Source organism: Macrobrachium nipponense, chromosome 14 (genome assembly GCF_015104395.2).
Source record: "Macrobrachium nipponense isolate FS-2020 chromosome 14, ASM1510439v2, whole genome shotgun sequence".
Classification (NCBI taxonomy): domain Eukaryota; kingdom Metazoa; phylum Arthropoda; class Malacostraca; order Decapoda; family Palaemonidae; genus Macrobrachium; species Macrobrachium nipponense.
Window position 1 is genome coordinate 91,571,074 of NC_087207.1, and position 23,190 is coordinate 91,594,263.

Below are 23,190 nucleotides of genomic sequence, written 5' to 3' on the forward strand. Positions count from 1 at the left end.
GCGGATAGCTCAAGCTTCTTATGTTATTGGACATAAGCGTTCATTGACGTAGTCTACAAGTCTATTACTTGTACGAGTCTGCGATTGATGAATGAGGGCTCTTCCGAATCTTGTCAAAAAGAGCTTATCCGCTTACGCAATATAAAGTTATTGAGATGTTGTCAATGAGAACTAACCCATTTACGGGACAAAGAGATATTTGTCAATGAGGGGATACCCACTTACTTGACAAAACGATAGTATATTGTATATGGGGAAAGTCACTGAATTGACAAAACGTAATCCAGGAAGTCGAGCATATTATTTTTCCCATTCCCGTATCAATCGAGGAAGGGGCAAGAATCCTGATAAGAGACTGGGCTCTCGGCAGGTAGGACCCCGATGTTCAACTTCGGCAGCGTAGTCCCGAACTTGGGAACTAACAAAATCTATCATCTGAAAAGCCCTTTCAGATGGACTAAAAAGCTTGCAACTTAAATTTATTGGCAGTATGGCAAAGGAAGTCCTGTCTTGCGCTTTCCTGAAGAGCGTCCTCTTGATGAGTGCTTTTGCAAGAATCCTACAGAACGTAGTCGAGCGTCATGACGTGCAGGACGTCGAGGTTTTACATAACCCGTAACTGCCTTATCACAAAGTCTTGACTGCGGTTCAGCAAACGAGATCTTCCCTTGAGCTTTCCTTAACTCCATCCACCTTTGCGAAAAGCAATATTAATTGACAGAGACCTCTTGAATTCACGAAACCCGATGTCTTGCTGGGTTTCGAGGACGAAGTTGCCTGTTCACTTTAAGCTTCCTCCGAAGCACTGCTTACTTCACATTCTTTGCAGGTGAGGTAGAAGGTATCACCGAAGGTAGAGGTAAAATTTCTTCAGGCCCAAATCTGAAACAAGAGCTTGAAGAGTTCAACAGAAACGTTCAGCCAGGCGGCACACCTGGCGTGTGCTGGTGCACGCTCGGCGTCCACTGGCGCGCGCTTGGCGTGCACCCGCGCGTGCCTGGCATCCATCCGAGCATCCCGTCCAAGCCGAGCGTCCAAAGAAGCGTGCAGAAAAGCGTCACGCTCCTGACAGGCGTCAAAACAAGCGAGAGAAACTGCCTTCAGGGAAGAGCGAGATACATCTCGGAGAAAAATTCGACTGCACGAAGCAGTCTCAGGAGAAGGGTTGATCGTGTAAGAATACGAGGGGCGAGGGAACGCCTTCTTATTCTCACAGAACAAAGCTCGGACGTCAGTGCTCAAAAGTCCTGCTACTACGACTTCTTTTTCGTATTTCTCGGTGGAAATACGTACACATGTTCAGGCGACGTTCGCCTTATTACTTCTCACTGAAACGCATGACGAGAGAGAGAGAGAGAAACGTGAAGCGTCCTCCTCTATAAAGCTTCTATTTAGAGGGCGCGAGTCCTTCGAAAGCTCCAACCCCTGCGCGGGAGGACGCTTCGGAGGACGAGAAGCAATCCTTCAGGATTCGTGTACATGCACGCACTATGGCAGCCTGGGAGTATCTTCAGGTCTGCCGAAGGCACGTCAGATCGGTGGGGGTTCCTCGTAACCCTCCTTCGGCTTTCGACATGCTCTCTCCCTGTTCCTGGGAGTCAAGCAGAGGTCCCGGCCTAGAGGCGAAATAAGGCCGATCTGACGCACCCTCCACTACACAAGGGGCACTGTCACTGCACTTAGCCACTTCACTTTTGCTCTCTAAAGCAAGCACTTTCGATTCTAAGTTACGAATCGAGAGAGTATCAGAGAAAGGGCAATACCCTCTCCAGACACTGTTTTAGGGCCCGAAGGCAACACTACAGGGTGTATCATTTACAGAAGTAGCACTCTTCACAACAATGAAGGAGAGCGAGCACCTCTCGCAGACATATTCATAGCCCGTAGGCCGTACTACAGGGTTAGGCAAAAAGAAGTCTACAGGTAGATTAGCAGGTTCACTACCCTGACTTTTGTTTACTGATTAATTGCGTACATACGTATCATACTTCTTTATTTCGGAATTAGACAAAGTCTCCACAAAGAAGCAAGACCCAAACCCATCGTGCATACTAAGGGCGGATCTACCGAAGCTTTCGGTAGCCACACCCTATCTTTGCAGACAACACCCTCTGAAACTAGCCTAACTAGATTCAGATATCTTATGCAAAAATGAATCAAATTCAAATCAATTTAAGATAGCGTATGCCTAGCCACAAATCCAAGTAAATAAATCAAAAGACAATCAGGATACTTAGCGGCAATGAAGTTTCCAAAATCCTAAGACGGAGGTACTGAAAACAGGTGTTTCCAGTACCGGCGACAGAAAAATTATGAATAGAAAACGGGAATGGTTCCTGATACCCGCCTCCCAGCGGCGGGAATGGGTACTAACCACCTGGCCGACCATTGCGTGTGCCGGAGGTTTTTAAAATTCTGTCGGACTTCAGAAAATACAGCTATATATATATCTGACAGGTAAGTTTCATGAACAAAATACTTTGTAAAGAAAAGCTATACAGTTGAACCTCTTAAAGTCAGCATTCTATGGTCTGGGAACTCCCCTGGTTGGCTTGATTCAGCCGCTATTAGTTCGTTGCGCGGCCAAAAAGGTGGAGCTACGTTTGTTTACAACTTCAAGACAGCGAAAATTATGCCATATCTCCTTTATTTTAGTGAGATTAATTCTTAGTAATGAAAAGAAAATGTGTGGATTCTTAGTAATGAAAAGAAAATGCGTGAAGTCAAATGTGAATTTAATATTAACTTGAAAATAAATATATTTTTTTTAAATATTCCTCTTGAGAAGTCTCTACCAAGTCAATCAAAACAATGAGACATTTGGCATGCACGAACTCCTTACTCTTAGTATGCTTAAAAGACTTACATGTAATACAGTTTGATCATTTTTTATACAACTGTATATTTACATACATATTCGATATATCACCCATGATATCAGATGATACTAGGGGTAAGAAGTGCAAGGATAAATCTTTATCAATGCTAGAAAAGGCTTATCCCCTTAGAAAATAGTTTAGTGACAACTTTCCTCAATAGATGGCATTGTGCTTTGTTTACATTTTGATGGTCCCATTCAAATGCCCTGTGATTTCCTAAATTCACTCATTTTTTTCATCTCACTACCCTCTACTATAAAAATAAATGATGAAGAAACTAATAGCGATAATTATGAAATATGTACCAAATTTACAATATGAAAGTCAATGCTAAATAAGGTGCAGATTCTGAGAAGAGTTTAGCACTGTACTGACTTAGTAATGACTTACTAGTAGTACTAGTAGTACTAGTAGTAACATGATGAAGTTAAAATATAGGAGTAATAAAATGACAAAAAGCATTGTCAGAACTTTGCTAAGCAGCAGGCTATGTCGTAAACTATAACTGATTCACTTAAGGTAGATTCTCGGATGAGCCTTATTCTTACGAGACGTTTGTTTGGTGGCCGCTGATTGGCTGGTACCGGGAGGTAGGCAGCTCCCAGCCAATCAGCGGCCGCCAAACTAACGTCTCGTAGGCATAGGGATCATCCAAGAATCTACCTTAAGTGAACCAGTTATAGTTCTGTGTATAATATATGACTGAAAGCTAATGCTATTAGTCAAAATAAAGAGAATACGCATTTAACACGAATTTGTTTAACAACGTGGTCGCTGGAACAGAACCTCGTCGTTAAATGAGGAGTACCTGTACTATTAAATTTATGTTCAAAAAGTATTTTTTTGAATTTGAAAGAATTGTAACAGCAAACCAAAACAAACCCATCGCTTCATAAATGTATTGTGACCTTATGTTTATGTTTATTTAATTACTCTAAAAATTCAGTCAACTCAGAGTGCATCTCTGATGTCAGGTAATGAAGTATGTGACCTAAAATGAATCTGTAAAGTTACTTACTTTCATTTCCTGTGACAAACTGTAAGTATGTTTCTTTAGCTCTATCACCATCAAAAAAATGGTGATTGAACATGTTATAACGAACAAACTCTGATGGTGAGAAGAAAGCACACTGTCGGAAAGGGAAAAGAAAAAAGGCAATGGTAAATACATGTTGCACTAAAATCTGTTAGATTAGCTATAACTTAATGCCAAGCATTAGCTATAACAATATGCCAACACAGCATAAAATGCATCAAACTAATTTTTATACATATAGACTTACTCAATGTACATTAATCCAGCTAACAATAACAATACCTTGCTAAATAAAAAAAAAAAAACTCAATATGCCTCAATGCAATTCTGGATTTGATTGAATGAAAAATTAACTGTTTGAGAAAATACAATTTTTAAGTAAAAATAATTTTATGAGCTACTTTCACAAGCTTTTGTCTGTACAGTACATTATAAAAAAATTTGTCCTTACATATCTGCCATCAATATCCATCAGAAGACTGGACATGTTCTTCTCTGGAGAATTACTGATTTCTTCGAATATCCGTGGAGTACCCAGGCACAGAACCTTTTTTGCATTCAACTGATTTAGCATTCCCATGATAACTTTCACGCTGTTTGCTGAAAACATGTACTGAGCCTCAAATCTTGAATTTTCTTTGGGAGGCAACAACTGAAAATAAAAATAATTATCAAGCTATGCTAGACCGGGATTGCTGATCCACAAGTAGTATTATCCAACAGTAAGAGATTGAGAAAAATAATATTTTAATAAAATCACTTCACAACTTTTTTGGATATACTGGATTAACTTAACATTTCTCATTCATTAGACAAGATTTTAAATATAAAAGGCAATATAAAATGAAAATGTTGGGGTTACGAATAGCTCCCACAGGGGTACCTATATTTATCATAAATTGTATTATCACATTTATCACAGGGATTGTTATTACAATATTTTAGTACTCTAACAAAGTTAATTTTATTGTTAGTAATTTTATTTTTATTTTTCTAAATCTGTGTCAATACATATATATATAAAGCAACAATTCAACTACAAAATCATCATGTGGCAATGTACTATAAATAGGACTGGCATCAAAATCAGAGTATACAATTAGCTGGACCTTCATGATTATTATTATGATATTGTTAAACTACAATAAAGTTTTGTACATACTTACCTGGCAGATATATACTTAGCTATAGTCTCCGACGTTCCCGACAGAATTTCAAATCTCGCGGCACACGCGACAGGTAGGTCAGGTGGTCTACCTTACTCGCCGCTGGGTGGCGGATGTACGAACCAATCCCCCTTGCTTGTCAGATTTTTCTCTTCCACCTGTCTCCTGAGGGGAGGCTGGGTGGGCCATTAATCATATATATCTGCCAGGTAAGTATGTACAAAACTTTATTGTAGTTTAACAATATCATTTTTGTACATGAACTTCCCTGACAGATATACACTTAGCTGATTGGCACCCTTGGTGGAGGGTAAGAGACAGCTAAATAATACAGGTAGGACGGGAAACAACTAATGTTGTAGGATATAAAAACCTTGGTTCTCACCTTTCAGGATGAAGACTTCATAGATACTGTCTCTGAGTCTGCATTGCCTGGAGAGCTACAGCTAGGACGTGACCTGATGCTGAAAGACTCTCGGATCTACCACTGGGATATGTGATCCCCTATTGTGGTAGAATCCAAGTCGGATCCTGTTAGAGGGACCTTGTCTGCTTACCTAACAGATCCTTACCACTACCTCTGCAAGGAGCCAAAACCCACCAGACCACCTAACCAAAAAACAAAGGGTTAATATTACGACAAAAAGAGGTGCCTCCTGCAACCTCTTTCAGACAACCAAAAAACACCAATATAAAATATAGGGTAACATATAAAAAATTTACACAGGATAAGTTTCAGCTCCCTGCCCCAGCACCGAATCCGCCGATACGAAAGGACCCAAGGCGAAGCATTTATCATATGTGACTTTTACATCACGTAGGTAGTGGTTTGCAAAAACCGATTGGCATCTACAAAAAGTCGCCTCCATCAAGTTCCGCACAGACATATTTTTTCTGAATGCAAGCGAAGTTGCAATGGCTCTCACCTCGTGAGCTTTCACTTTCAGTAGTCTAAAATGTTCTTCCTTACAGGCAACATGTGCCTCTGCAATAAGGCTTCTCAGAAAAAAGGAAAGAGCATTCTTCGACATGGGCCGAGTGGGGTCCTTTACGGAGCACCAAAGCACATCTTGATTAGCCTTAAGTTGTTCCTTCCTTTTAAGGAAATACTTCATAATTCTCATAGGGCAAAGAGTTCTTTCAGGCTCTTCCCCTACTAGAAAAGATACACTACGAACTTCAAAGCTCCTGGCCAAGGCGTGATGGGTTTTCATTCTTTGCAAGGAAACCTGGAAGAAACGAACACACCATAGAATCTTCCTTAAACCCTACATTGCCCTCAATAGCTTGGAGCTCACTCACTCTCTTAGCTGTAGCTAGGGCCAAAAGGAAGATAGCCTTCTTCGTCAGATCCTTGAAAGAGGCTAAGCCAGGAGGTTCGAATCTAGACGATCCAAGGAATTGTAGAACTACGTCTAGATTCCAGTTCGGTACCACATGAGGACGCTTAATGGTTTCAAATGATCTAATAAGATCATGCAGGTCCTTATCATCGGATATATTTAAGCCTCTATGCCGAAATACCGCCGCCAACATACTGCGGTATCCCTTAATAGTTGACACAACAAGATGACATTCTTCTTTGAGGAAAATAAGGAAATCCGCAATTTGGGTACAGAGGTACTGGAAGAGGAAATGTTCTTCCTCTTGCACCAACGTCTGAAGACATCCCACTTTGACTGGTATACACACAAAGTGGAAGGTCTCCTCGCTCTTGCGATTGCTTTAGCAGCTGTTGCTGAAAAGCCTTTGCTCTGACCAAACTTTGGACAGTCTGAAGCCAGTCAGACTGAGAGCGAGGAGGAGTTTTTGTTGGTACCTGTCGAAGTGGGTTGTCTGAGTAGATTGCTCCTTAGCGGGAGCGATCTTGGAAGGTCCACCAACCATTCCAGTACCTCTGTGAACCATTCTTGGGCCGGCCAAAAGGGAGCGATTAAGGTCATTCTCGTTGAATCGGACTCTACGAACTTCTTAATGGTTAGCCCCAGGATCTTGAAGGGGGGAAACGCGTAGACGTCGAGTCCGCTCCAGTCTAGAAGAAGAGCATCTATTGCTAATGCCTCTGGATCCGATATCGGAGAGCAGTAAGGATCCAGCCTCTTGTTCTTTGGACGTGGCAAAGAGGTCTATGTGTGGCCTGCCCCATAACTTCCACAGGCTCTGGCATACATCCAGATGAAGGGTCCACTCTGTGGAAGGACCTGATCTTTCCTGCTGAGGAGATCTGCTCTTACATTCCTTTCTCCCTGCACGAACCCGGTGAGAAGCTTGATTCCCCTTTCTTCTGCCCACAGAAGAAGGTCTCTTGCTGTCTTGTACAGGGAGAAGGAATGCATCCCCCTCTGTTTCCTGATATATGCCAGAGCTGTAGTGTTGTTCGCGTTGACCTGCACTACCGATCTTCTGACTTTGGGCTCGAAAGCCTTCAGAGCCAACCACACAGCCATCAACTCCTTTCTGTTGATGTGCCAGGCTACCTGGTCCCCCACCCAGGTACCTGACACTTCGCTGGTTCCCAGAGTTGCCCCCCACCCCGTGTCCGACGCGTCGGAGAACAACATCAGGTTGGGGGTCTGGGATTGAAGAGACAGTCCCTTCGCAAAGAGGTTGGGATCTGTCCACCAACATAGATGTTTCTTGACGTCCTGGGATAACGACAGGGAGAACGTCAAATCCTGAGAACGACGACTCCAATTCCGATGAAGAAAGAATTGGAGCGGTCTCAGGTGCAACCTTCCTAGGGAAACGAATTCTTCCAGCGAGGCGAGAGCGTCCCCAGCAGACTCATTCACTCCCTCACTGTGCATACTTCTTTCCCTAAGAAGGTTGTTACTCTCTCGAATACTCGGGCTATCCTTTCCTGAGAGGGAAAAGCCCGAAAACTCAGAGAGTTCATCTGTATCCCGAGATACACACACTCTTGCTCGGGAATTAGTGACGACTTCTTGAAATGGACGAGAAGTCCCAACGCCTTCGTCAATTCTAGTGTTACTTGTAAGTCCTTCAAACAACGATCTTCTGAATTGGCCCTTATTAGCCAATCGTCGAGGTACATGGATATCCTCACCCCTTTTAAATGAAGCCATTGAGCCACATTCCTCAAAATCCCCGTGAACACTTGAGGGGCCGTCGAGAGGCCGAAACACAGAGCTCTGCAACTGAAAAAAAAATTTTTCCCCTTTCCCCCCCATCATGAATTTCTGAGAAACTTCCTCGAGGAAGGATGGATCGGTACGTGGAAGTAAGCGTCCTGTAAATCCAAGGAAACCATCCAGTCCCCTGGACGAAGTGCTGCCAGCACTGATGAAGGCGTTTCCATCGTGAACTTCTTCTTTTCTACGAAGAAGTTCAGGCGCTTACGTCCAACACCGGTCTCCATCCCCCTGAGGACTTCGGAACTAGGAAAAGGCGGTTGTAAAGAAGCCCGATGAACGATGGTCTGTCACTAGTTCGATAGCCCCCTTCTCCAGCATCTGATCTACTGTTAGATGGAGAGCTTGATTCATGATGGGTCTCTGTACCTGGCCGTCAGTTCCCTTGGGGAGTGGTCGTCAAGGGAGGTCTTTCGACGAAAGGGATGAGGTAACCTCTCCTCAAAATAGAAAGGGTCCAAGGATCCGCCCCTTTTTTGGGCCCAGACTTCTGCAAACTCTAAGAGTCTGGCGCCCACCGTTGTTTGAAGGACTTGCAAGTTATTTGGGGGCTTTAACAGATTGGCGAAAGTCTTACCCCTTCTTGAAGGTCTACGACCTCTAAACGTAGAGGTTCTTGAGGAAGACGCCCCTCGAAAGGGTTCTCGAACACTTGACTTTTCCTTCTTAGCCTTGGTAGGGAAGGAAGGGCGAGGTTTTCTTGCCGACTGTGCCAAAAGGTCATGGGTGGTGGCTTTAGCCGAAAGCGATCTCGAAATATCCTGCACTAGATGTTTAGGGAACAACTGAGCAGACAGGGGAGCAAACAGCAAAGAAGACCTCTGGGCACGGGAGACAGACTTCGTTAAGAAGGAACAATAAACAGACCTCTTCTTCACGATCCCGGCCCCATACAGGGAGGCGATTTCACTCGCTCCGTCTCTTACCGACTTGTCCATACAAGACAAAATACACATGAGATCTTCTGGCGAAAATGACTCTGGCACTTCAATTTTCTTGGCTAGGACCCCCAACGACCAATCAAGGAAGTTAAATACTTCCAGCACTCTAAACATGCCTTTTAGCATGTGATCCAGTTCATTCATTGCCCAAGTCGTCTTAGCAGAGTTAAGGGCAGCTCTCCTTGTCGAATCTACCAGCGCCGAAAAATCCAAATCAGCCGAAGACGGTAGACCCAATCCTAAGGACTCTAATCCTAAGGACTCTCCTGTTTCGTACCAGAAACCTGCGCGTCCTGATAACTTCGAAGGAGGAAAAGCGAACATCGTTTTCCACCCCCGTTCTTCTTGTGGAAAGCCATCCAGGAACCAAAACTCCTCAGTGCCTTCTTCATTGAAAGAGTTGGCTTCATCCTCACACAAGAAGAACTCTTCGCCTGTCTTCGCCGTGAAAAAAGTGAGTGAGGAGAAGGAGGGAGCCGTTAGGAGTAAGGGAATCCCCAAAAACTTGCAAAAGTAGCTCTGTAAGCTTCTTGTAAGAAGACACAGCAGCAGAAGTGTTCGGTTCCTCATCCGAACCTTCTAGGACGTCTTGTCGAGGCAAGCGCGGAAGATCCTTAGGTGACGAAGGGATCCTAGTAGGAGTTGAGCGAGAGGTTGGAGAACGCCCTCTCTTAGAAGAGTTCACATCCACTGGAGAACGATGAGAAGATCTGGGTTGTCTACGATGAGACTCCCTCTTCGAGGTAGACGGAACCTCAGCAGAAGGAGAGGGTAGGGCTCCTACTCCGAGAATCCTTGGAAAAACATCCACAGGGCGCTTACGATGAGGCGAGCGCCTGCTAGACTCTTTGCGTCTATCCTGAGGTGAGCGGCTGCCAGGAGAAGAGCGCCTATCGGGAGCAGAGCGCTTGAACGGCTCTCCATACCTGTCCAGTTGAGTACGATCAACGGAAGTTCGACTGGAAGGCGAAATGCGCCTACTAGGAGAAGGCGCTGCTGCGAGACTCTGACGTCTAACAAGAGGGTAACCATTCAGGAGAAGGGCACTTCAAAGCTAACGAGCGCCTACCTGGCGAAGGGCGCTTCCGAGATTCCTGGTGCCTACCAAGAGACGAACGGTCAGGAGTAGTGCGCCTACACGGAGAAGGGCGCTTGAAAGACTCTTGTTGTCTGCCCCGAGGAGAATAATCAGGAGTATGACGCCTTAAAAGAGACGAGCGCCTACTAGGAGATCGATGTGCAGTAGGCTCTTGGCGCCTACCTTGCGGGGGCGTGGCTAACAGCAGGCCGTCTAATCATGCACACGAACTCCTACCCAGACTCTTGACGCCTGTAAGGAGAGAAGTCACGATTCGACACTCGAGGAGAGCGACATCTGGAAGAAGAACGCCTACTTGTATAAGGGCGCCTTCTAGGATCTTGAGGCTGCTGAGAAGTCCCACGCGAGGGAGTTGAAGAAATAGCGTGATGAGCAGGTGCAGTGCGCTTACCGGAAGCGGGAATCCAATCTGGAGAAAAAACTTCTTTCTCCATAGAGCGTCCTACCGATGTTTGGCGCCTTGAAGTCGAAAAGAGAGCCAGGAGAGCGGGGCGCGCTCACGTGAGCCCCTACCTTCATACGAAACCTCCCCCATATGAAGGAGACCGCCTAAAAAGAGAACGATCCTCTGAAGGAGCGGCGCCTAGATCTCTTGATCGGAAGAGAAACGTCCGTTTCTTCTACTGATCTAACTGCTAGAGAATCTGCTAGCGCCGTGATCTGAGCTTGAAGTCCCGCGAGTACTCTCGTAGGAGAATCTTGTTGTTCTTCCTCGGACGCAGGCGCAGAGCGAGGAGCGCGAGAAGAAGAACGATCACAGGATTTCTTGGGTTTCTTCGCCTCCACCGACGATTCTTCCGGGAAAACCTCCGGACTAGAAGCCAAAGGACTGCAGGGAGCCTTCCAAGCCCTCTTCAACGGGCGCGACGCATCCGGGGAGTTCCAACCTCTCTTCGGAGAGGGAGAAGACGAAGAGGAGAAGCAATGGCGTAGGAGCTCCTTCTTATAGCGATCCGAGGCAGCCTGGGAGCGTGCTTCAGGATCTGCCGAGGGAACGCCGGACCGGTGGGGGTTCTCCCTAGCCCTCTTGCGGCTTTCGACTTTCCTACTCCACTGGAACTGGGAGTCTGGAAGAGGTCTAGGCCTAGAGGCACTAAGGAGCTGGTCAGACGCACCCTCCACAACACTGGGGACACTGCACTGATCACTAACACTCTCCTTACCTTCCAACTGACGAATCTTCTGATCCATAGAAAGAATCGTGGCTCTCAGAGCTGCCGCCTCCGAAGGCGAATCTTCGGCTTCGGTGCGGGGAGCAGGGGCTGCAACTTGGGAAGAAGGTTCTAATTCTACGTTAGTATTAGGATCCACATCCAACTCACTCATTCTAGATCTACTAGAACTTCTAGAGGAAGCCTTACGTACTCTATCACGTTCCAACTTCCTAACATAAGAAGAGAGCGCCTTATATTCTTCTTCATTTAATACCTTACATTCACTACAAGGGTTAGCAAAAGAACATTCATTCCCCCTGCATTTCATGCAAACCGTGTGAGGGTCTACCAAAGCTTTCGGCAACCTCACCTTACATCCTTCATTCACGCAAACCCTAAACAAAACAGAAGTTTTAACTACTGAATCTAGGTCAGACATCGTTAAAGAAAATCAAAATCAAAATCAAACCGGTCCACAATCAGCGTATGCCAAGCCAAACAAAGCGAATACGTCACCAAAAGAAGTCCAAATTAACTCCAGGCAAGCGAGAATCGAAAAACTATCGAGAGGAACCGACAAAAGTTGTTATCGTTCCCGCGATAGAGAAAAATCTGACAAGCAAGGGGGATTGGTTCGTACATCCGCCACCCAGCGGCGGGTAAGGTAGACCACCTGACCTACCTATCGCGTGTGCCGCGAGATTTGAAATTCTGTCGGGAACGTTGGAGACTATAGCTAAGTATATATCTGTCAGGGAAGTTCATGTACAAAAACATAAATTAATCATTCTTAATATTTTGCAATTACCATATTTCTAATACTCCAGTTAACATTTTCTGTATTATCCAGTAAATTATCTCTATCCAAAATTAAATTAGGAATAATATTAATATCCTAATGCAAACTGATTGTAGAACTCCAAAATGAAATTAAGAATAATACCATATACTAATGCAAATTGATTGTAGAACTTATGAAATTTTGGTACTTTATATATGTAAAATAAATCATATGACAAACTTACCACTTTATATGACTTAAATATGTCGTCAAATAATGATTTCACAGTTTTTATCAATACTGCACATCTCAGAGTTATGAATAGATCATATTTCTAAAATTAAAACTTGGGCATAACATTTTTTACATATAAAACTAACATCATTATTAGCCTTATCTACAGATTTCAAGCCTGTGAACATACAACCTATGGATAATTACACAACACTATAATCCACAATGCAACATTAAAAGCTCTCAAAAACAGCAGTTGAGTCTTCTGCAACCATTCCTAGAAGGTATCTTTCACTTGTTCACAAATAGACTTCAGTGAGGATAAAATTGTTGTGGAAGATCATTTTATAGCATCTATGGGCAATCTTCTTCTATATTTTACATATGATAATACAAATAAAAGGATGAACATACAAATGAAAAATGAAAGGACACTTTTCCAACACCATTCATATAAAGTAATCAAATCTGGAAATAGAGAGCAAATGGAAACTGCATACCAAACTTGAACTTACCAATGATGGCTGGGACATAACTGAGTCAAAGAGAGGCGTCTTTAGTGTACATTTTCCATGCCCAGTCCTTTTGGACCCCAACAACTCAGAGCAAGTAAGGCAATAAGCCCTCTGAAGACCAGGCAATTCCTTGATAGATTTTGATCTGAAATATACAAACCAAGTTAGTCAAATCAAATAATACAGCTTCTATCAAAAGCATTTAAAAAGTAAATAAAACTGTCTACAAACATAATGGTATCTATAGAAGAATTTATTTTGAAAAAAAAAAATAAAATAAAATAAATAACAAATTTCCTTTTCATACAAACCTATTGTCGTGAAAAATGTGTGCAGCATTTTCCTTGACTAAGTCTGCCTCAGGACCACCACAGAATCGCGGGAGAAATCAGTTGGCGGCAAAAACGCAATGGTTCTCTCTTGTGTTAGCATGCTTCTGTGTCATTTAATGTCTAATCCACGAGACCAATGGGATTACTACAGTATGCATTGTCATAATGAGATTGTTATTGATGTTGAGGAATTGTAGTCAGTATAAGAATCTTGGATACTCAAAAATCAATCAGCTGGCCGGGGACAGGGGGTCTTCATGCTAAAAGTTCGCCCCTCCCTTTTGAGAATCCAACGAGGTAGGACGTGTATGAATTTGCTTCAAGTTTCGTGCCAAGATTTCTTTCGACACCATGTAGTAACTAAAGTCCTCTAAATGTAAACATTATCATTGACTAGATTTTAGTGTTAATATGAAATTGTGGTGATCCCAGTTGGTCTGAATGTGTGGAGTAGTGATTTTCTCCATAATCTGAGGATAAAGGTTGGCTGGTCTATGACCAAGGAGCCACTAGTTTGTTGTGGCCGTCTAAGTTGGCGGGAAATAGTTGTTCAGTGTGTGTAAGGTTGTTAATGTTGAGAGCACATGAGTAGGATTTGTTTTTGTAATAAGATTTGTAAAAAGTTTCCTTGTACCTTATTCACCTGTCCTTGTGCGAGGGCTGGGAGCACTTCCTTTACGTGGGCCTATATGCCAAGAAGATCAGGCAAAACCACGACACCCATTACTTTTAATTTGCCCTTTACAAAAACCTAGTCCCTAACACTTTAGTTCCTGATAAAATGAGAAGAGAGAACCACAATCAGCCTTTCACACCCACATACTGATCCATCAGTTCAAGCCAACTTCCTTTCCTCATTCTTCACCTTTCTGGTCCAAGAGATACTATGAGACAACTGGGGTTGGATGGAGGGAACTCAAATTATGAGCAATGGGTTTCTATTAAAATTTGTTCATCATTAACCTATTATTTAAAATTTTCCAAGAATCTTGATATACAGAGGATGCTAAAGAGGATGAAATGGATATGTGAAGTCTGTTTGAGTCTTTTAGGACTGACTTAAGAATCAGAATCCTAAACACTCCAAGAAATATCATAAGTTGTGATTAAGATATAAAATGGGGTTGGAAAATTGGACGCTGAACAATAATATCGACATACTGCTTTCTTTCTTTCTCCTTCCCTCAAATTGTCTGCTGAAAACTCTACAAACACAGTCAACAGACTATAACCCTGAGAGGTCTCCAAACTATAACCCTGAGAGGTCTCCAAAGGGAAACTGCCTGCAAAGAAGGACAAGTTATAGGAAATTTTGATAAATAATTAAATAAAAGGAAGAAGAGCCACAAGCTGGACCATCATCAACTCCTAAAAGTTTTCAGGCAAGCAAGGGGTGGTTCCACCATTTCCAGAAGCAGTTCCACCTAAAGTCTGTTTCTCTGCATGGGGAAGCAGCATCTGCAGACACGGAAGCCTGAAGAAGTGCCTCCCCAGTTGCCTGAAGTAGCAACTCCCCAAGCACCTAAAGATTGCCTCCTGAAGGTGAAGAGGTGTCCTCAGAGATGTAACTGCTTTGCTGTACAGTTCCATCTTCATCATCATTCATCAGACTGCACAAATAATTCACCATCATCAATTTCAATCAACATTCATCACTGGCACAAACACTTACTACCTTACTTGCCTATCTACAGATTCAGGGCTCCTAGCGACGGCTGCAGGACACCAACAGCACTTAGTATGGATCGCAATCTGTTACAGGCTGTCTGCGCTTACCAGCAGCATCAGTTAATGACTATCCAGTTTTATGGCACTTATCTAGCAACGCTGTTAATTGGATTTGCAGCGCTGATATCTGCTTAACGGCAACCCCAATCTCTGGTTAGCAGTGCTGAACTGCAGTTATTGGTGCTGTTAAGCAGTTATTAGAGCTATTATCACTGATTTTTGGTCAGTGGTGCTCAACCGGGTACAAAATCCCCATCATTAATCAGAAACTGCCTGTTCTTGGCTCAGACAAATCGTTAGAATAACCGTGGGACAACAGGTCATCAAATACAAGATCTAGACCTACCATAAAACACAAAGATCTGGACCTACCATATCTGTTCTTATATGACTGCAACAATTAAGGTTACGTCTGTAGGGTGGCCAAAGGACATTAGACACATTTGATGCAAAAATCTCAAATGCTTACACAAATTCAATCTAGATTTACCCGACTTAATATCAGACTGCATTAAATCTAACCTTCTTCCCTGAGCTGACATTTTGGGTGTAAAAGAATCTATATCCACTGAAGAAGAGGCTATAGACTTATCTCTATCTTCTTGACCAGGTGCAATTTATCATCATCTTTATCTCTTCCGAAGACCAATCCTTGCAATGATCAGTGGTTGTTTGAATCACAATACACCCCTCAATGATCAATGCACAATTTCTAAATAATTATACTTCAATTAGCCCAATCCTCTCTTACAACCCCTTAGCTTACAAACTCTAACAGATTTCAATAAGGAAGATTGACAAGAAGGATCCATATTGCCAAATACACACAAAAATCCAGACAAACCAATTCATTAACTAAGAAAAACTAACCCCAATTTCAGGGCACTTGTCTACAGAACCAAACAGTTTCATCCACAAGGGGAAAATGACCGACCTAAGTACGTAACTGTCTTGTGTATAATGCACTTACAAACTGTAAATGAATTCATCCCTTTGTGAAAGATCTTACCTGTTATACACATCTGTGTGGCGCCCTTTGGAACTTGCTTCTCGTATTACATTTTGCCAAACTTCCTCTTTAGCTTGGGTAAACTTCTGGTCAGCCAGATGGTAGAATGAGCAGTCTCTTCTGTCTCTACAAGCTGAGCAAGCATAATATTTACTACTTGATCCATTACTGTGAAATCTCTCAAATAAGATTGTAGGTCCTGAAAAATTTGAAGATTCATGTTATATACTTCAGTCAGTACATGCAAGTTACACTAAACAAAAGCAGGCATGTAAAAAGTTACAATAAACATAAGAGCAAGTAACAATGAATTCTTCAAATAAATCAACTTGAACTTTACTAATCAGCCAATTAAAAAAAAAAAAATATAAGCTACAACTGTTTAAACAGTAAACACACATTATAGAAATATTTTACAAGGCTCTAAAATTCTACGATGTTTAGCCTTCAAGTAAATAGAAAACTGTGTGTAAATTATACTAAAAAAAATCAAAGGGATATTAAAATATTGCTGTAGGTATTGTTCTGTGTATATTGCCTAAACTTTGACACTAAATTCCTTTATACCAAAGGTATGACATAATTTTATTTGTCCATAACACACAGGAGGCAAGCAGGGTACCAGTGCATATGTAATTAGCTTTTGAGAATAATTCCACAAAGAACATAATTTTTTAAAAGCCATAATTAATGTTTTCAGTACAAATTTAAATACCACAAAAAAATATAACATAAAATCATAATGTTTTTAGTACAAACCCAACACTTTACAGTAACTTTAATGTGTGGAAGCTCATTCTCCAGATACCTTCCAAAAACAGAAGAACAAACATTCTAACCTTAATTATCTACACATCCAGGTTCCATGCCATGTTATGTATAGAATCTCTGGAAATTCCATAATTCTAGTCTTTCCTGTGCTTTCCTTTCCATAAAATCTCCAACCCCATATCTCACTGTTTCCATCCAAGTATAACTGGGTCTTCTGAATCTTTTGATGCCCAAAGGTGACCAACTCACACTCTCTCCATACGTATCAATCTCTCAGATTAGCAACTAAGAAATCTAAATTATTAATATTTATTATATTATATGTTAATTGTGTAATACATACTGCAGTCTTCTTTTTCTGAGAGTTGTAACAAGTTTATTATTTTAGATTTATAACCGAGATATTTCATGTAGCCCTACAGAATATAAAAGACATATGGGTATGAATGTGCAGAAGTTTGAGGAACTGCTGTGTTTGGTGGAGCATTATGTTATTGTCATGATACAATAAAGTTTTATGCATACTTACCTGGCAGATATATACTTAGCTATAGACTCCGTCGTCCCCGATAGAAATTCGAATTTCGCGGCACACTCTACAGGTAGGTCAGGTGATCTACCGCCCCGCCGCTGGTGGCGGGAATAGGAATCATTCCCGTTTTCTAAGACAGATTTTCTCTTCCACCTGTCTCCTGAGGGGAGGTCTTGGGTGGGCCATACACCGTATATATCTGGCGCAGGTAAAGTATGCATAAAACTTTATTGTATCATGACAATAACAGATTTTTTATGCATTCTAACTTAACCTGGGTCATGATTATATACTTAGCTGATTGGCACCTTTGGCGGAGGGTAAGGAGACAGCTAATCTACTGAAACTAGACAGGAAACAACATATGTTGTAGGTAATAAAATTAAAAACCTTGATTCCTACCTGTGTTAGCGAAAGACTTCATGGCTACTGCCTAGGAGCCCGTTATCGCTTCAAGAGCCTCAGCGAGGTAGTGACCTCATGCTAAGAGTTCTTGATGGTCTGTTACAGGGGTCTTACCCACTTACGCTTCAGAAACCTTAGGATCTTTGTCAATGGGGTCCTATCCACTTACATGACAAAAACACCTTGCCTATTGGCATGATCATAGAGCACGACACTAATCCCGATCACCTGATCCTTATTGGGGTTAGTACTACGATTGAAAGGAGTCATCCCCGAACATCCTTTCAAGCAACCCACAACTCAAAAACAATATTAAAACTAATTATTAAAAATTATTAAAAAAAAAAACAAATTTAAGGATCAGCGTCTGCTCCATTTCCCAGCATAGTATCCGCTGATACATAAGGTCCAAGAGAGAAACATTTATCGTATGTTATTCTAACATCCTTTAAATAGTGGGATGCAAATACTGAATTGCACCTCCAGTAAGTTGCTGCTAAAATGTTTCTATGGGGCATATTCTTCGTAAAAGAAAAGGGAAGTTGCACAGCCCGTACTTCGTGAGCTTTCCATCTCAGCAGCTTTAAAGAGTTCTCTTGGCAATTCCTATGAGCTTCGGTAATTACATTTCTGACAAAGAATGCCAGTGCGTTCTTTGACATCGGTCTATTGGGGTTTCTTACCGAACACCAAAGACCTTGTCGACAATCCCCTGAAGCTGTGTCTTCTTTTCTAAATAAATTTTAAGGTCCTGACTGGGTCAAAGGGAGGGACCGATCCAACTCTCTTCCTACCAGAGAAGAAAGTCCCTTGACTTCGAAACTTCTAGGCCAAGGTTTAGAAGGGTTCTCATTCTTCGCTAGGAAAAGATCCTGGAAAGAAATGACAGCCGAGTCTTTTCTAAATCCCACCCGAGAGTCCAAAGCATGCAATTCACTGATCCTCTTAGCAGTTGCTAGGGTCCATCAGGAATATGCATTTGCTAGTAAGATCTCTGAATGAGATTTTATCTATAGGTTCGAACCTGTCCGACATCAAGAACTTTAGGACAACGTCCAGGTTCCAACTCGGGGGAATCGATGATCTCAATTTCTTAGTCTCGAAAGACCTGATGAGATCATGAAGATCCTTATTATTCTCGAGATTCAGCCCTCTGTTTCTAAAAACAGCTGAGAGCATGCTCCTATATCCTTGATAGTTGATACGGCCAATTTGGATTCTTCTCTAAGAAGAGGAGAAAATCCGCGATTTCGGTTACAGAGGTATTGGAAGAGGACAGCTTCTTCGACCTACACCATCTACGGAAAACTTCCCACTTCGATTGGTAGACCCGCAGGGTAGAGGCTCTGCGGGCTCTAGCAATTGAAGTTGCCACTTTCTTTGAAAAGCCTCTCGCTCTGACCAGTCTTTTCGATAGTCGAAAGGCAGTCAGGGAGAGACTTTGGATGTTTTTGTGGAACCTCTCGAAGTGGGGTTGTCTGAGCAGATCTTGTCCTGTCTGGTAGAGATCTGGGAAGTCCACCGTCCATTCCAGGTACCTCTGTGAAACCAGATTCGGGAAGGCCCAAAAGGGAGCAATTAGAGTCATTCTCATTCCTTCCGATGCCACAAATTTCCTTACTACTTCCCCCAGCACTTTGAATGGGGGAAAGGCGTATGCATCTATGCCTGACCAATCCATGAGGAAGGCATCGATCGCTGTGGCTCTGGGATCTTCTTCTAGCGAGCAGAAGTTGTCTATTTTCCTGGAGAGGAACGTGGCAAACAGGTCGATCTGGGTCTCCCCCAGAGTGACCATATTTGTCTGCAGACTTCTGAGTGGAGCATCCACTCTGTCGGGAGAACCTGGTTCTTCTGCTCAACCGTGGTGCCCTTAGGTTTTTTACTCCTTGGACAAACCTTGTACGCAGAATAATGCCCCGTTCCTCTGTCCAGGTTAATAGAGCTCTCGCTATTTCGTTCAGAGAGAAAGAGTGAGTGCCCCCTTGATTCCGGATGTAAGCCAGAGCTGTGGTATTGTCGGAATTGACTTGAACTACCGCCTCTCTGACTTCCGCTTCGAAGTATTCCAGGGCTAGATGAATTGCCAGGAGTTCCTTCGCATTGATGTGCAGAGTAGTTTGTTGTCTGGTCCAAACACCTGCTACTTCCTTTGGACCCAGTGTTGCTCCCCAACCTGTTTCCGAGGCATCGGAAAACAACACTCGGTGAGGGTTCCGAATCAAGAGGGACACCCCTTCGTTCCTTGTTAATGGGGTTACCACCACTTTAGGTCTGATTTTATCCCCTGTTGGATGGGAAAAACGTCTGACAAGTCTCCTGTCTTTTGACTCCACATCCTCTTTAGATAAAATTGCAGAGGTCTGAGATATAATCTTCCCAGGGAAATGAACTGCTCTAACGAGGAAAGGGCTTGCCCAGCAAAACTGAGCCATTCCCTCGGACCTAGGTCCGTCGTTTCTTTCCCTAAGAAGTTCGAGATCTTTTCTAAGCCTCGAGTAATTCTGTCTTGAGATGGAAACGCCCGAAAACCCGAGAATCCATCTGTATCCCCAGAATAGACTATGTTCTGTCTGGGGATCAATTGTGATTTCTCGAGGTTCACGAGCAGTCCCAGAGATTTGTTCAAGTTCAAAGTCTTCTCCAAGTCTTCAAGCACTGAATTTTTCGATTTTGCTCTTATTAGCCAATCGTCCAGATAAAGGGATATATTTATCCCCTCTAGATGTAGCCATCTCGCAACGTTCCTCATTAGCCTCGTGAACACTTGAGGGGCCGTTGAAAGGCCGAAGCATAGGGCTCTGAATTGGTATACTTTCCCCTGCATCATGAATCGGAGATATTTCTTCGATGATGGATGCAGGGGGACATGAAAGTATGCATCTTGTAGATCTAAGGAGACCATCCAATCTCCTGGACGAAGAGCCGCAAGAACCGATTTGATGTTTCCATAGAGAAACTTTGTGTTCTCCACAAATCGGTTCAATGCGCTCACATCCAGGACCGGTCTCCACCCTCCCGAGGATTTCGGAACCAGAAAAAGACGGTTGTAGAATCCTCGGGAATGCGGATCCCGAACCACTTCGATGGCCTCCTTTGCAACAATCTGTTTCTCAGTTGCAATAATGCTTCTTTCTTGGCAGGGTCCCTGTATTGGGCTGACAGTTCCCTCGGGTTCGTAGTCAAGGGAGGTCTGTCTCGAAAGGGGATCATATATCCCTTTGTTACCACGGAAAGGGACCAAATTTCTGCCTGTCTCCGAGCCCATTCTTCGGAAAATTTCCGAAGTCTGGCTCCTACCGGTGCTTGAAGGACTGTTGTCTCTTTAGCTCTCTTGATAGGTCTGAAGGAAGGCCTACCTCTCTTCTGCACTCCTCTCTTCTTAAAAGAGGGTCTGGCCGAGGTACTTCCTCGAAAGGGCTGTTGAGGGGCCCGAGTCTCTCTCTTAATAGGACCCAAAGTCCTCGATTTCTTTGCAGATTGGGCCAAGAGATCTTGTGTGGCCTTTTCTGTCAAAGAATGAGAAATATCTTTTACAAGATTTGCAGGAAACAATTGGTCCGACAGAGGAGCATACAGAAGAGATGACCTCTGAGTAGGAGTAACTGCTTTCGTCAGAAAAGAGCTAAATAAGACTCTCTTCTTCAGAATACCAGTTCCAAACAGAGAGGCCACCTCTCCTGATCCATCCTGAACCGCCTTGTCCATACAGGAAAGAACACTATGAAGGACTCCTGGACTAAGAGATTCCTCCTCTTGTGTCTTTTTGGCCAACACCCCAAGGGAGGGACCAGTCTAAGAAGTTAAAAACTTCTAAGACATTAAACAATCCCTTGAGGAGATGGTCCATCTCAGAAGTCCCCCATGTGATCTTTGCTGATGACAAGGCTTGTCTCCTAGACGAATCTACCAGATTCGAAAAATCTGCTTCGGCAGTGGACGGGAGAGTTAGACCCCGTGGTTTGCCCGTCTCGTACCAAATTCCCTTCTTCCCTGATAGTCTGGAAGGAGGGCAGGTAAAGACTGTCTTCCCCGCCTTCTCCTTTGATTCCAACCAATTTCCTACGAAGTCGGAGAGCCTGTTCATGGAAATGGTTGGCTTCATTTTAATAAAAGATGATTGTTTCGGGACCTTCGTGCTCGTAAACAAGGACCTTGGAGAAGGAGGAGCAGTAGGGCTTAAAGAGTCCCCAAACTCTTGAAGTAAGAGGGCTGCCAGCGTCTTGTAATCTGACAAACCCGGAGCCGAGTGGATCTTCCGAGTCCGAAATCTCTTCCAAATCCATTCCGAAGATGATTGTTTATTTCCAGTAGGAGACTGGCCTCTTGCAACATCCACCCACTCTCGCAAGAACGACGACCGCCTGTGCGATAACTTGCGTCCCTACGAGAGATAGGTTGATCCTGCAAACGCAACCTGATCCTTCTCCTGGCAAGAGCGATGGCCGCTTGTGCGACACCTTTCTCTCCTGTCAGACGAAGGACGTCCTCTCCTATCACTTCTCCGGAACGACCTATGTCCTGACAAGGAATCGGCGCTTGTGCGACAACTAGAGTCCTTGTCAGGTAAAGGCTTATCCTTCCGAAAGCCAAACAAATCTTCCTGGCTTAATTGTCTTTTGGAAGAAGTCCGTCTCTTATCTGTCACTTGTGGCTCATTGCGCCGGGGGTTGACGCTCGTGATTCCTTGCGCCAAGCTGGCGCTTCTAGCGCATTTCGGCAGAGTGGCGCTTCTGGCGCATTTCGGAAGGGTGCGCATCTGGAGCCTCTGGCGCATTTCGCCAGGCTGGCGCTTCTGGCGCATATGGCTCCTCTGGCGCTTCTGGCGCATTTCGCCAGGCTGGCTCTTCTGGCGCATATGGCGCATCTGCGCTTCTGGCGCATTTCGGCAGGGTGGCGCTTCTGGCGCATCTGGCGCATCTGGCGCTTCTGGCGCATTTCGCCAGGCTGGCTCTTCTGGCGCATATGGCGCTTCTGGCTCTTCTGACATCGTATGGAGTTCTCAAACTCATCTGGCGCATCTGGCGCATTGCGCCAGGTTGGCGCATTCTTCATACTCCTCCGAGTATAAGCCGAAACTTCCGTTTCTTTTTTTCTTTCCCTTCGTCTTCTTTATAGGAAGGAAAGAGTCCTTTCTCCTGGGAGTTTCCTTAGTAAAAACTCCTACTAGGCTGAAAGTTGCTCCTGCACATTTAAGATAATTTTTGCAGCCGCACTCTCTTTTTCCTTCCCCTGATTCATGTGAGGCATGTCTCGAAGCGGAAGGAAACTCCGATTTCCGTTTAGGAACCAATCTCCTTTCTCTTCTCACAAGGTGATAGATCGGAGAAAAGCTCAGGGCTTGAATCCAAAGTAGGAGCCTTCCAACTTCTCTTTAAGGGGCGTGACAGTTCATCAGAACTCCATCCCCTTACCTTCGGTGAAGAATCTGACGAAGAAAAACACTTCTTTAGGAT

The 23,190-nt window shown here is 43.6% G+C and overlaps 1 protein-coding gene across 1 annotated transcript in view; it reads right to left on the bottom strand.

Moving 5' to 3' along the window:
- LOC135226305 (rRNA N6-adenosine-methyltransferase ZCCHC4-like) overlaps positions 1–23,190 on the bottom strand; it is a 109,705-nt gene that overhangs the window by 78,520 nt on the left and 7,995 nt on the right. The window contains exons 2-5 of the mRNA XM_064265745.1: positions 16,027–16,247; positions 12,958–13,102; positions 4,367–4,567; positions 3,898–4,009 (exon numbers count right to left, since the gene is read on the bottom strand). Coding sequence (XP_064121815.1) covers positions 3,898–4,009; positions 4,367–4,567; positions 12,958–13,102; positions 16,027–16,247 — 679 coding nt within the window. The remainder of the gene's footprint in view (positions 1–3,897; positions 4,010–4,366; positions 4,568–12,957; positions 13,103–16,026; positions 16,248–23,190) is intronic.